At 44.2% G+C, this 15,868-nt stretch overlaps 1 protein-coding gene across 1 annotated transcript in view; it reads right to left on the reverse strand.

Annotated features, from left to right (window-relative positions):
* MRPS5 (mitochondrial ribosomal protein S5) overlaps window positions 1–15,868 on the reverse strand; it is a 109,719-nt gene that overhangs the window by 85,601 nt on the left and 8,250 nt on the right. Inside the window, exon 2 of the mRNA XM_019549034.1 lies at window positions 10,351–10,482. Within this exon, the coding sequence (XP_019404579.1) occupies window positions 10,351–10,482 (132 nt within the window). The remainder of the gene's footprint in view (window positions 1–10,350; window positions 10,483–15,868) is intronic.

Below are 15,868 nucleotides of genomic sequence, written 5' to 3' on the forward strand. Positions count from 1 at the left end.
CTCTGTGAGCTGACCTAAGAATTCCTGGTCGAGCTCTTCTCCCTGGTTGGGAGGTCTATAGTAGACTCCCACCGTTAAGTCTCTCTCCCCTGGACTGCCTTTTACTCTAACCCAGAGCACCTCAGAGTGCCCCCCCCCTCTACCCCCTTGCTAATTAACGAGTGGTACAAGGCTTGTCCACAGGCTGGACCCATGTGGTTGGTGCCTGGATTGGGCTGCACTACTGCCCAGATTTTGCCTGGTACTGCCTAGACTAGCCTATAGGGCCATACTATTTGGCCTGCAGGGCTCACCACAGGTATGGAAATTTGGCAGCAGGGGAGTGGCAATTAACAGTGCCATGATACCCCTGCTGCCAAATTTTCCTTCCCATAAGGAGCTCTGTGGGCCAAGTGATAAAGTTCCACGGGTCGGATCTGGGCCAGAAGCTGAGCACCCTTTATTTAGACATGAACGCTAGACTTGCCTCAAACCTCTGTCTGTCTGAAATGTGCCTATAACAACATAAAAGTCAGCGTTTAAATCCTCCTACTTTATGGCTGTGCAACTTCTCAACAGTTGGGAGCCAAAGGCTCCCCCCCAGGCCATACAACACACAGGTTTTCACTGTGCACCCTTCCCCTGCCCCCTTATGCACTATACTGAACTGACTGACATAGTTTAGGTATGGTTGCTAGCAGGCTTTCAACAGAGGCTGACTCTACAATTGGACCATTGTTCCTACATTATCCATAAGAAACCGTCTCCACTATACTGCAGACAACTTCCTTATGCTCAGGATTTATTTACCATTAATTATAACAATGGTATTGTTTTATGCTATTATGGAAAAATATGCGACAGTTGGAAAAGAGTCATGCATAAAATGATGCGGCTTCCCTACATATCATACTTCATGTTGCTACAGAATGTTTCAACTAAAGGTTTCAAATTTTCAGAAACACTGATTCAGCAATTTATCTACAGGGACTGTTATGACAAGGGGGGATTCTCAACAAAACAAAATAAGGGTTAAACCATGATCCCAATACTGACCAAGTCAAGCCTTTCTAGTTAGGTCTTTAGATTTGGCACTGATAAGAATGAAAATTGCTACAAATTCTTTATCCTGCAAAATATGCAATATTACTTCTACATTGGAACTTAAACAGAATCCTGAATTTGACTGGCAGATGATGTGTTCATGCTACAGATTATTAAAAAGTTACTGTCATTGGCCACGTTACAAAGAAGATTGTTAAATTTTCCAGCTAAACTAATTTGTTTTTAAGTGGAAAGTGACAAGGAGATAGCCTCTCTGACACCAATAATAATATGGACCACACATACCAGAATGAATACACACTGATAATCTATGAAAGACAAAAATATCCAATTACCTGTGGGTGCACAATTCTCGCAAGATAACCACTCTCACTCCAATCTCTCAGTTCTAATCCTCAAAGGGAATTTACAAAACACCTTCAGTAGACAAGCCTATGAACTTCAATCTATAAACCTACTGGATACAACAAATCATGGACTAAGTATAGATATTGGATTTCATCTAATAACCCCAGGTCACCTATTTTCATTTTACTAGTGACATTTTCACACCTTCTCCCCCTCCTTCCCCCAACTACCTATTTCATACCTATTGTCTCCCATTCCTTTTGAAACTTACTGCCACACATTTGCATTTTTACACACCTGCATTTTGGCTTCTATTCTACCCAGGAAAGCAAACAAAACACTAAAAGACTTTCCCTATGCCTGAAGAAGGGCATTTGTGCCTGAAAGATTGCAAAGAACAATTTTTCCAACTACTTAGTTGGTTTAATAAAAGATATCACATCTACCCACAGAACCTTGTCTGCCTATGGTCCTGGGATTTGGCTGAAAAAAGGTGCATGCATGGTGAGGGATGGGGGAGACTGGCCCTGGTTGGGGAGACTGGTATGCACCCCAGACCAGCCACATGCATCTCCAGACATGTGACATATAGTGCATGAGGTTGGAGCCAGGATGCATGCTGCAAGCAACACGCAAACTGGTCCAGGGTCCACACTGCAAATGGCACCTGCTCTGGATCAGTCCTGTGCACAGGATCTGGCCCATCCGGCCCACAGACTGGCTCTGAACCCTTCATCTGACCTGTGGGGCCAAATGAATTTGATACTTCTGTCTGAAAACGACCACCAGTGAAATCTTACTATACACCATATTCGTCACTTACAACACACACACCCCTTTTCTTTTTTTTTCTTAAACAGCTTCTGGAAATTGGAACGTGCATTACATGCAAGGATATATGGTAATAGCTGTTTTTGCCACTTAAGGTTTGGTTGGGTGAAAACAAATGTAAAGTCTGCAAGCAATTCTCTGAGCAGAACAATAAGCAGGCTCAGATCCATAGCAGCTCCCACTCAATTACTGACTACAAAAATCTTTTTTTCTTCATTCTGCCTTTGAAAGACAGGGTACGCATTTTATTCTGGGCAGTGTTGTATGTGATAAAATATAATAAGTCACAAAGTGTACATGTTGTTTAGTATCACCGCTGAAATTTAACTCTCTTTTTTCTAGATTTTAACTGCATTCTTAATTTGAATCCAACATAGTTATACACATTTTATTATTATTAGTTGCATGATAAGTCAGTCACCGTCTTTCTTCAATGGAACAAGTACTGACCATCTGGAGCAGTCATACTTAGTTTCCCCCCCCAGATTTTCCACTTCTTTTAATATGGAAAAGAATTATTAATCTTTTCAGAATTCTGCTCCTGAATTTGGACAAGGGAAATGTATCTAGATAAAAATGAGAGTTAGTTCAAAGGAATCTCATCTAAATGGAGAGAGATTTAAAATGTAATCTTAATTTTAAAAAATGTGAATACCAGAACTAATGTCACCATTAAAGAACCCAAATACCAAGTTTTTTGCCAATATATTTCCTTTCAGTAAGCAAAGCATCCACATTTAGCAATTTTATATTCAAAATAATTTTATATTATTGTTCTAAATTACTCCTACATGATTTTTAGACACAAGACTTAATAACTATCAACTCTAAAAATCAAATGATTCTTATGTACTGGGAAATTATTTTTTTTTAATGTTATACTTTTTCCCATGTCCCTTAAGACTGACTAATACAAAAATTATTGCAACCAGAAAACTACAATTTAATGTAGCACAGTGATACGCAAGACAGTAATCTGGATACACACTTGGATACTTAAGCAGGTGTAGCAGTTCTACTAACCGATGCAACCATAGAGGTTGTTGGGTGGGGTGTCGAGCAGTTTTACCATGCAGGCTGCAGCCCTTCAGTGTTGCCCACAGTTGTAAGCAAAACACTACCTCAGTCCCTATGCTTTAACCAATTTGGCGGTGATTGTTTAGAGCTCTGATTCCATATCTTGTACTTTTTCTTGAACTACTTTCCAGCGGCAGAAATTTTATCTGCGGACTAATATGGCAGTGTATTTTTTTTCTGCAGATGTTACATAACACCTTTTTCTGTAAGGTCTGCAAGGAGGAAGTGTCCTCCTGAACATAATCAACTGAGCTTTTCTCTATGCATGTCTCACATTCCAAAAGCTTGTGTGTGTCCAGAATGCTTGCTTCTGCAGGCTCTTCCAGAATATATGTGGAGAGCAAGAAAAGACAAGTGAGGAGCACAGTTAAACCATGTCCTCTCAAGCAGAATCTTGGCTGAAGTCACTGGAGTTCAGCTCAGGCATAAAGGTCTTCCCAATAATTCTAATGACTTGCAAAACTGGGGCAATATCCTGCAGGCTTGGCTCAGAATATCGTGTCAACTTTCAATACAACCTGACACAAATTGGAACATTTTTTCTTGCTATACTCTCATCAACTTCAGGCTCAATGCTTACATTAATAATAACTGTCTTGCATTTTGGTAACTACTTTATACTACACATCTCAAAGCAATTCACAATCTGAGCATCACAAAACATGAACATTATCCCCGGTTCCTTTTTATAGGCAGGAAAGCAAGGTAGAGAAGGATAGGCAATTTGCCAGAAGTCAGCCATAGGTACTCCTAGCATTCTGCCCTGGTTTCTAATAACTGGTGAAGGCTTATTCCTATCTGTCTTCCAAGAATGGTTCCACTAGTGCCTTGCAATAATTGTAAAAGCAAAACTGTGCCCAAATAATACTTTCTGTATGGAAACCAGATGGCATTACCAATGAAAACTTAGAAATTGATATTGCATATCAACTTCCACATACTATGCAGACAGCCATAAACAGTATTTTAATTAGAGGTCCAATGATATATTGGTGCCATATTGGATCAGCACTGATAAAAGGAAAATTAAGATTATTGGTAATCAGCTTTTTTTGGCTGGTGTAGCTGATAATGTCACTGATAAACGCAGTGTACATGTGCACAACTGCAGCATCCACACAGCCAGGAATGCAGCCCAGCAGCTTGGACAGGAGCATCCAACTGGTAAGTCTCTGGGGGGGAAAGGGCGTGGGGTGGGGGCAGCAGATCAAAACCCCCATGCTGAGGGAGGAAGTGGGGCGGGGTGAGCACTGCCCAGCCAAGGCGGTGAAGGTGATCCTGCTGGCAGCAGGATGGTACTGTGGGCAGCTTGTCCAGGGGATGCGGGGGGCGGGAATGGGGTGGCTCATCACAGCTGCATGCACCCCTGGGGCGGGCATAGGGGGGCATGTGCCCCTCTTCATTTGTGCATGGGGTGAGGGCAGGCTGCCAGCTGTGGGCTTGGGGCCAGGGGCTACGCAGGCTTCTTTCTGGCAGGGGCGCTGGGTCAGGGGTGCCTTCGGAGCAGGCGGGGAAAGGGCAGGCAGCCGTGGCTCTGGGAGAAGTGGCTATGACGAATTCGGGTGTGGCTATAGCCCACCTGGTAGCCACTGCTCCCAGGGCTGCCACCAGACACCCTGCCTCTCGCTACTCTCGAGTGCAGCCCCAGCCCAGTCCCCCCTGCTGGGAAGAAGCCAGCACAGGCCCTGACCTTGAGCCCACAGAGGGCAGCCCCAAATGCTGGGGGTGGGGTGGGGGAGGGAGGGACATGCCCCCCATGCCTCCCCTGGAAGTGCATACAGTGGCAGGGAGCTGCGCTCACCCCTGTGGCTCCGTCCCACTTGCAACAGGGTCGCATTCACCATTCTGGCTGGGCAGTGTCTGCTCCTGCCCCACTCCCTCCATCACCATGGGGGTCTCAGTCTGCCCCCCTCCTCCATGCCCCTTCTGCCACCACAGACTTACTGGCAGGGAACTGCTCTCCAAGCTGCCCAGCTGCATATTGGCTGTCAGATTGGTATTGGCCAATATGGCTGGTTAGTAATTGGCCACTGGTATCGGCCAAAAAAAATCTTACTGGTGCACACATAATTTTAATGACACCATAAGGGTTTTTAGAATGAAACGACATGGAAGATTTTTCTCTCTGTTGAAAAAAAGGGCTTGCTTTTGTACCTAGTTTATATGTTAATAATCAATAGGATAACCACAGGCCTTTTTTAAAGCAGTAGCTCACGCTGACTCTTTTTAAAGATTTCTAAACATGATCCCATTTTTCAGAGCATATATAGACAAAACTTTCTGAAAAGTCTTATCCTATGAAAATATCTGAAATTGGACAAGATCACCATGTACTTTGGAAAATTAAAACCCAGTTACTTTCCAAGAGGGAAAAAAGGTATAACCTGTAAGAACAACAACAACAAACCCTCCAAAAACAACAACAAAAAAGACTTTTAGATCACCTTATTATAAACTCATGAAATGTTCCATGAGAAGGGAGAAAAATCCTAAATATCAGAACTGATAGCCAGGCAACTGTATTTGGACCTCAGGCTGTCATGGCTAATTGCGCTTCCTCCCACTTAAGTGGATTTACTATTGCTAAAGGTCAAGCTGAAAGTACAGCTGACCTTGCTAACAAGAAGCAGTGAATGTTTTTAGAAGTATGAAGCAAGAGAAGTAAACCATCACTAATGAGACACAACAGTATTGTCTCCTTCACTAATTGCAAAGGACAGTCAATTTTGGTTGACATTTCATTTGAAAAATGTATTTTATAGAAAAGTGTTTTTACCTAATTTTTAATATGATTCCTAAACTATCTAGACTGCCAAAAGACTTGCATGTCACACAACATTAAATCATATTAATTTGTTTGACTGTGGAGGATGTCATTAATAAACTGATCAACAAAGTTTTCTACACAAGAAAAAGGGACAGAAAGGCACAGCACAGAGATAAATGAAATGGTGTGGAATCAGGAGCCATTTATCAAAAGTTACTACAAACAACATTTTAGAGCCATTCTACGAGGAGAAAAGACAAGGGACAAGATGGATGTAAAAGCAGAGACATTCCAACCTCAAATATTCACTATAGCAAGGCACATAAATAACAGCCTGATGATCAACACAACACTGGTAGCTTCCTTAAGCTATAGAAGGCATGTGAACATTGCAAGCTGTCAGAGGCATAAGAATATTTCTAGGGTCTCCCCCATTATAGGTTTAAAAAAAAATGCCGAAACCAAACACAGTTCACCCTGTTTCACGCATCAACATCTCCTGTTACATTCATGCATGAACCCCCTCTCACATGCTGCAAGGTGCATGCATCAGCTGGGCTGCATAACACATGCAGTAATGGGACTGGCCACCAGAGGACACTGTGGTGCCTGCTGAGAAGCCAGCCAAGCAGAATCCCTCACCATTCACCACTTTCTGCTGAATTTGCTTCAGAAGAGCAAGCAAGCTGTAATAGCAGGAAAAGCAAGTTAATGTAGCAGGATGTAAAAGGCGATGAGACCAATATTAGACCCTTCACCAGGAATGAGTCAGGCCCTGTATCCACCCCTCCCCACCAGCCTTACTGTCAGTCCCATGTGCCCCAGAAATCGTATCATCTCTACGCGTCTCCAAAGTGCACCCCAATTACACTTCCATTTAGCCATCCAGATTACCCACAAAAAACTCAGCTTCCTTAGACAATGCCCATCTAGCTCCAATGCGCTCTACAGAAAACAGCTGTTTTGACCTTCCAGATGAGTCTGCCAGCTTCCCCCAGGCACTTACACGCCCCTTTCCCCATCATCTGCAGGCTCACCATACTGAGCTCAAAAACTGGATGCCACCTTCATCTTCCAGCTAGAGATCTCACAAACCCTACTTGCTCCAACTCCTTTGAACCAGCACTAGCTTGCTGCCCAAATATCCTATAGACTCCGCTCACCTGCTTCACTTTGTGCAGCCCCATATTCTGCCTCTCCATATGTTGAGGTAGGATAGGTGAAATAAGATGCATTAAGCCTGAAGACCTCAATGTAAATATGCCAATGATTTGCAAGAGAGGCACATATGGAGCTGCATAAAAATTGGCCATTACTATCTTTCTGCAATGTGGATATTTCTTTCTTCACTTGGATACACCGAATGTTATGGGAATCATAATTGGAACAGAACCAACCAAGAATAAATACATTATGATCCTATTAGTAAAGAAACTATGAAAGGTTGGCTTCTGCTTGAAATCAGCCAAACAATTCCATACTTCCAAATGAAGTGTATTATGGTTTTGTGGAGAGAAAGCCATCTTTTTCTCTCTAGGCTCCAGTAAAACCTGTTCTTTACATAGTTTAGCTTACTGCTATGAAATGCAAAAAATTATTTTCTGGAACTGAATATTACGTATGACATTTTCTCTTTTTTAATATCTATCTTTATAATCATAAAGGAAGGAAATCAGTGGCTTACAGAGTAAGAAAACACAGCATTTTAAAATGAAGACATACTGTACATTATATTTCCCTACTGCTGCAATATTTGGCCCAGACTGCCATGCTTGGACAGATCTTATTGGGTAATAGAAATAAAACAAGATAAAAATCTCATTCTGAAACACAGGACCTTCAGTCTCCTACATCTGATGCCAACAGACTCATCTAGAAGCATGGAGGAGCTCTATGTTAAACTATGAGAAACAAAAGAAGGATGCACCTTGCCAGACAACCAAATTACTGTATTCATTTGAAACCAAGACAAGGTTTTTCCTCCAATTCAATATGAGGAAAAAGAAACCTCATCATAGTATTCAATTATGGCTCAGGGCAGGTGGCTGCTGCAGCTCTGGCTCCGGCTCTAGCCTGGATCCAGGGGAGACAGTGAGGTGTGAGGAGATTGTGGGCAGGAGAAATCCAGAACGGAGAGGGGGAGGAAATGTGGGGGAAATCACCCAGTTTGGGGTAGGGGGGAGTGCAGGGAAGACTGCACCGAAGCAGGGGAGCCTCTGCTCCATGCCTGAAGACAAAGATGTCACACAGACCAAGCAGGTGAGGGGAATTTACAATGGATTTTTGCTCCCCTGGTATTTACTTTTGGCAAAATACCTGACACAAAAAAGGGAAATGCAAGCTTCCACCCAATTCTGCCTGAGGTATATGGAATGACTTCACTGGGATATGAACTAAACCAGGCTTGTCCAACACACAGCTCGTGGGCTGCCATGCAGCCCGCCAAGCCATTTTATCTGGAGCGCGGAGCCACTGCCACCACGGAGCAGCCTCTTGCAATGAGACGGTCCTAGGGGCCCACCCCACAGCGTGCAGCCTGTGCAACACATGCTGTTGTCATCTGGGGCCCACAGCCTCACCAGATCTGAACAGCCCTGAACTAGCTTAACCTTGAGATCTCTTCCACGTCTCTGCAGTATATGCCTACAATTTCTATTTAATTAACCACAATGACCATGATCAAGTTACTAAAGGATCTCAAGGATAAGTTAGTCCAGGGCTGTTCAGATCTGGTGAGGCTGTGGGCCCCAGATGACACCAGCATGTGCTGCACAGGCTGCGTGCTGTGGGGGTGGGCCCCTAGGACCCCCTTATTGCATGGGCTGCTCCAGCAGCGTGCAGACCCCTATCCTCAGCCATGCAGGCTACATTTGAAGGACATGGACCACTTCCCCCCACCCCCGCCCCTCCGGGCCTTTTCCCCTTGCACAGCAGTGGGAAAGGTGGCTGCCCAGGCCCATGCCCTATATACTTAACTGCTTGCAGACCCCACGTAGACCCTGGCCGACATCCTGGCCCTTTGTGGGCCACATACGGCCTGCAGGTAGTCAGCTGGACGGCCCTAATCTAGTCCAACCTCCTGCACAGAAAAATGATGTCCTGCTCCTAAGCCATACCAAACATACATACTTTCTGAAAACCACAACTTCCCTACGCATATTTCCAGACCCGCACAGGCAGAGAGAGATCTTGGAATCATGACTGACTCCAGGATGAATATGAGTCGCCAATGCGACAAAGCAATAGGCAGAGCCAACCGCACCCTGTCATGCATCAACAGGGGCATCACTAACAGGTCCAGAGAGGACTTGCTCCCCCTCTATGCGGTGCTGGTCAGGTCATAGCTGGAGTATTGTGTCCAGTTCTGGGCGCTGCACTTCAAGAAGGACGTGGAGAACCTGGAGAGGGTCCAGAGGAGGCCACTCGTATGGCTGAAGGCCTCCGTGGCCAGCCCTAGGAGAGGCTGAGGGACCTGAATCTCTTCAGTCTCTGCAAGAGGAGACTGAGGGGGGATCTTGTGGCTGCCTACAACCTTATCAGGGGCCAGCAGCAGGGACTCAGGGAAAGTCTGTTCACCAGGGCCCCCCTTGGAGTCACCAGGAACAATGGCCACAAGCTGAGGGAGGATAGGTTTGGGTTAGATATTAGGAAGAACTACTTCACTGTAAGGGTGGCCAGAGCCTAGAATAGGCTTCCCAGAGAGGTGGTGCTCTCACCTTCCCTGGAGATCTTCAAGAGGAGACTGGATGGGCACCTGGCTGGGGTCTTATGACCCTCCCACCCCCAGTGCTCCTTCCTGCCCATGGCAGGGGGTCAGATTCGATGATCTGTCTAGGTCCCTTCCGACTCATTGATTCTATGATTCTATAATTTCATTGTCACTTCCTGTAACTTCACTGGTGTCAAAGGTCACGTGACATCACTTCCTGATGTGATACCACTTCCTGTGAGGTCTCCGAATATGACTCGCCAGCCCACTGGGTGATAAAACGGTCGTGATCCAGCCCCATATTCAAAAAGGTTGGACACCTCTGAACTAGACCGTCATAGATTACAAAGGGAAAACTATTAAAGTGACCGCATAGTAAGCAAGTAGAAAAAAAAAGAAAACTTCTTATTTTCCTCTGCCTAACTACAGCAATAACAATGTTTGTAATTCAAGTTGGCAAAAATGTTAACAATAAAAGGAATTTCATGTTGACGACATCTGTTCAAGAAATAGATTAGAGCTGTACAAACCCTGCCCTCATTGTTACAGAATGTGATGCATTTTTAAGACTTACATTTGTTGAAGAAACTGTTTTGCCTGCTTTGCTGTACAGTCACACTGCATGGAGCAGAAATATAACAATGTGTCTGCAGTGCCCACGCTAAGTTTGTATATCCACTCCTGTTGACTGGTAGCGAGATGTAGCCTGTAGATAAAGATACAAAATTGTGAAGATACTTTTATCTTTCATAAAGCCTTAAACTGCTCATTTTTGTTAAAGACATAATTATCTGTGTGGATCTCCACTTGTTGGGTGGGTCCTTCTCTCGTTTCCTTATTGTTGTGACAAAGTATTTAGCAGAATTCAGATTTGTTGGAATCTGACATGGCCATGCTGTAAGTGCTTCTGTTAGGGCCTTGAACCAAGACTCTAGACATCAACCGTACAGCTTAGTGTGCCTGCATCACCCCAACCTCCAGCCGGGAGGGCGGGCAGTAATAGAATAAGTATCATAGAAGACATGCTAATTAGATTTAAAATGATCAGCAGAGGATTTCTAATACAGGGGAAAACTACTATACAAAAGAGGAGGAATACTCCCCAACTATCAATTATTACTGGACATAATTGCCAGTAAATACATCACAGAAAACTGCACTCTGTGAAGAAAATCCAGATATAAAATCAGCCCTCCCTAAAACCATAATTCTAATGTCCACGCAATGTGTTAATGAGGGCTACTTTACGAAAAGGCTGCCTTTGATGCGGTCAGTTTAGAGGAAGTATAAGCAGGATGAATATCATACATAAAGGGGAGCAGGACCCCTCAGCTTTGGGCGAGTTTACACATTCCCAATTGCTTGTAGCTGAAGCGGTCAGAAGCACGTCCCACAGATACAACAACAGTCCTTCTCTTATCCTAATCTAGTCAATCACTCATGCCTTTCCCACCTTTAATAACAAGACTGTAATGTTCCATATCTTAAGGACCAATACAGATGATGCAGAATACAGCAGTTATTTTATTAATGCAGCATGTCATACTAATGCTCCAGGGAATGCATTTGTTTCCTCAGTGACTTTTAGATGCAACTGATGGTCATGATATTGATCTTTAAAGCAGTATATTGTTTAGTGCTTAGGTACAGCGGAATCAGCCTGGCCTACAGAAGGCTAACACTGCACTTGACTGCATCTTACCTACTTTCATGCCCAGTCCCTAAATTTAAATATATGGGTGTTGAGGCCAGCGATCTGTCAAAGGAACGCACCTGAATTACTGCTCATGTAGTCCCAGATGACCTTCAGGAGACTTGTACAAGTTTTGTTTGCCTTGGCTTAAGCTATTGCTTTAAGTAACTGAATGAGGGTGTATTACCATTTACTGCCTTGCATAGTGTTTCTTTAAAATTGAGCTGAGTCATGAGGCATCGCTCACCTTTATTTTATCACTAATGAACATACACTGAAAATAGTGTGTAGTTTTATAACAAAATGACCACTACTCTTAAAAAATATATATCAATCTGTAGTTGCCCACAAACTATATACAAAGAAAAAACACACATACTTCTGCATCCTCATAAAGGAACTGGATTCTTAGATTAAACATACAATGATAGAAAATTAGGGTTGGAAGGGACCTCAGGTCCTCTAGTTGAACCCTCTGCTCAAAGCAGGACCAGCTCCAAGTAGATCATCCCAGCCAAAGACTTTGCCTACCTAGATCTTAAAAATCTCCAAGGATGGAGACTCCACAATCTCTCTAGTAATCTGTTCCAATGCTTTACTACTCTCCTCACAGAATCATAATCATAGAATCATAGAAGTCGGGTCGGAAGGGACCTTGTAGATCTTCAAGTCCAACCCCCTGCCTGGGCAGGAGAAAAACTGGGCTCAAATGACTCCAGCCAGGTAGCCATCAAGCCTCTTCTTAAAGACCCCCAGGGTAGGAGCCAGCACCACTTCCCTTGGAAATTGGTTCCAGATCCTAGCTGCCCTGACTGTGAAGTAGTTCTTACGGATGTCTAATCTAAACCTACTCTCCAACAACTTGTGGCTGTTATTCCCTGTTATACCAGGGGGCGCTAGGGGAAACAAGGTCTCTCCCAAACCCTTCTGGCCCCCCCTAGTGAGTTTATAGATGGTCACCAGGTCCCCCCTCAGCCTTTGCTTGTGAAGGCTGAACAAGTTCAGGTCCCGCAGTCTCTTATTGTAGAGTCTGCTCTGTTGTCCCCAGATCATGCGGGTGGCCCTCCTCTGGACCCTCTCAATGTTGTCCACATCCCTCCTGAAGTGGGGCACATAGAACTGGACACAGTACTCCAGCTGTGGCCTGACCAATGTCGCGTAGAGGGGGAGGATCACCTCCTTGGCCCTACTTGAGATGCACTTGTGGATGCACGACAAGGTCCAGTTAGCCCTGCCAGCCCTGACCTCGCATTGTCGGCCCATGTTCATCTTGGAGTTAATAATGACTCCAAGATCCCTTTCTGCCTCCCTGTTCTCAAGAAGGGAGTTTCCCATCTTATAAGTGTCACAAGACAGTTTTTCCTAATATCTATCCTAAACTTCCCTTCCTGCAACTTGAGACCATTGCTCCTTGTTCTGTCATCTGCCACCACTGAAAACAACCTAGCCTCATCCTTCTTGTAACCCCTTCAGGTAGTTGAAGGCTACTATTAAATCCCCCCTCAGGCATCTTTTCTCCAGACTAAATAAGCTAAGTTGCCTCAGCCTGTCCTTATAAGTCATGTGCCCCAGCTCCCGCACCATTTTCATTGCCCTCTGCAGGACTCAATTTGTCCACATCCTTTCTGCAGTGGGAGGCCCAAAACTGGACACAGTACTCCAGATATGGCCTCACCAGTGCTGGATCGAGGGGAACAATTACTTTGCTCAATGGCAACGATTCTACTAAGGCAGTCCAGTATGCGGTTAGCCTTCTTCCCAAAAAGGGCACGCTGTTGATTCATATCCAGCTTATTGTCCATTGTAAACTCCAGGTTGTTTTCTGCAGAGCTGATGCTTAGCCTGTCAGCCCCCAGCCTGTGCCAGCACAGGGATCATTCAATCTTAAGTGTAGGACTTTGCCCTTGTCCTTACTGAACTTCATGAGATGTCTCTTGGCCCCATTCCTCCAATTTCTTGAGGTCTCTCAGAATCCTATCCCTACACTGCAGTGCATCTATTACTCCATCTAGCTTAGTGTCATCTGAAAAGTTACTAAGATTGTGCACTCCATCGCATCTTCCAGGTTGCTGATGAGGATATTGAACAAAACCGGCCCTAAGACTGACCCCTGGGACACTTCACTTGATAGTAGCTGCCAAGTAGACATCAAGCCACTCACCACTCCTTAAGCCTGATGATCCAGCCAGTTTTCTATCCACCTTACAGTCCATTCACCCAACCTGTACTTCCTTAGCTTGCTTGCAAGAATGTTTTGGGAGACTGTATCAAAAGCCTTGCTAAAGTCAAAGTATATCCTGTCCATTGCTCTTCCCAAATCCACAGAGCCAGTCATCTCCTCATAGAAGGCAATTAGGCTGGTTAGGCATGACTTGTCCTTGGTGAATCCATGCTGGCTATTCCTCATTACCTTCTCCTCCTCTAAGTGTTTAAAAATGGATTCCTTGAGGACCTGCTCCATGATTTTTCTGAGGATTAAGGTGAGGTTGATTAGTCTATAGTTTCTTGGATCCTCCTTCTTTCCTTTCTTCAAGATTGGCACTGTATTTGCACTTTTCCAGTTATCCAGCCCTTCTCTCAATTGCACAAGTTTTCAAAGGTAACAGCCAGTGGCTCTGCAATCACATTAGCCATCTCCCTCAGCATCCTTGGGTGCATTGGACCCATCCCATAGACTTGTACACATCCAGCTTTTCTAAATAGTCCCTAACCTGTTCTTTTGCCACTGCTGTTGCTCACCTCCTCCCCAAACTATGCTTCCAGTGCAATAGTCTGGGAGTTGATTTTGCGCTTGAAAACTGAGGTGAAAAAGGAATTGAGTACATCAGCCTTTTCTACATCATCTGTCTCTAAGTTGCCTCTCCCATTCAACAAGGAACCTACACTTTCCTTACCTGCCTTTTGTTGCTGACATACTTGTAGAAACTCTTCTTGTTACCTTTCACCAGGAAAAAATCCCTTGCTAGCTGCAACTCCAGTTGTGCTTTGACCTGTCTGATTTTATTCCTACATGCCCAAGTAATCCTCTTATACTCTTCCCTGGTCATTTGTCCATGCTTCCTCTACTTGCAAGCTTCCTTTTTGTGTTTTAGCTCACTAAAGTGTTCCTTGCTAAGCCAAGCTGGTCTTCTGCCATACCTGTTTGTCTTCCTGGGCACCGGGATGGTTTGTTCCTGCACCCTCAAGTAAGGTTTCTTTAAAATACAATGAGCTCTCCTGGATTCCTTTTCCCCTTTGACTGGCCTCCCAGGGGATCCTATCCATCTGTTCCCCAAGTCAAAGCTTGAGTTTCTAGGGCACAGGGTCATTACCTTGCTGCTCTCCTTCTTTCCATTCCTCAGCCTCCTGAACTCAAATAATCTTGTGGTCACTGCTGCCCAAGTTCCCTCCCACTATATACTACACTTCCCACCAATTCTTTTGTTTGTGAGTAGCACTTCCCCTGACTGCTGGCAACACTCCTACTAATGCTGATAGACTTCTTCATAATGTCTCCTGCTTGATTAAAAAAATTATGGAATAACAAAATGTGGCACTGATCAGAGTTTATCTTCCAGTATTGATGTAATGATCCATTTTTCAAAGACAGTGATAAAGTCTCCTAAGCAAATGACAATATATATGACCACCCTGGGTCCTGCATCTGTCATAGACATTAAAATATATTCTCAAAGCATTATTTTAAATAAAATATTATGTTTACTTATATTTCTATTTTCATCTAAGGGAAGTTAATTGCTAAATATCCTATTATGAAAATATTTTAAGATTCTATAAACTTTAAAAAAATAAACTGGAAATAAAAATAGAAAAATATCACCTTATTCTTAAATATCTGTTCAAATTTGATGAGGTTTGACAGATTTCAAACCTAGTTCAAACTATGTTATAGAATACATACGGGATATGTTGACTACTATTCAAACCTTGAAGACATTGGGTTCCAATCGTCTACTGATTTAATTATGTAGGCTGGTGATCTAAAGTAGAACTCTATATGCCTTATAAAGGGATCTACCCAAACTGACATGGTAGATGGGCAATTCATGGGCGGATTGCAACTCTGGCCACTACTTTCACAATTTTTTTCGCCCACCTCCCCCTTGCTTGGCTGAAGGTCCCCAGCTGATTGGCTGAGGGAGTCACAGCAGGTCCACCCCTTGCTGCTGACTGGCCAAGAGGGCTGCCCTTCATGCAGCCCTGCCCCTGAGGGGTGGAGCTGCACAAAAGGCCACCCTCTCAGCCAATCAGTAACAGAGGGAGCAGCCACCATCTTGGCTGCTCTCCTTTGTGCTGGTGGCTTTTTCCCCTGCACCCAGTGGGGTGTGAAGCCAGGCCAAAGCAGCCGCTACCTTCCATTAGGGAGCAGCATTTTATTTTTAGTAAGTTTTTTCCCCAG

This window comes from Crocodylus porosus, unplaced genomic scaffold (assembly GCF_001723895.1).
Source record: "Crocodylus porosus isolate Cpor-Errol unplaced genomic scaffold, CroPor_comp1, whole genome shotgun sequence".
Lineage (NCBI taxonomy): Eukaryota > Metazoa > Chordata > Crocodylia > Crocodylidae > Crocodylus > Crocodylus porosus.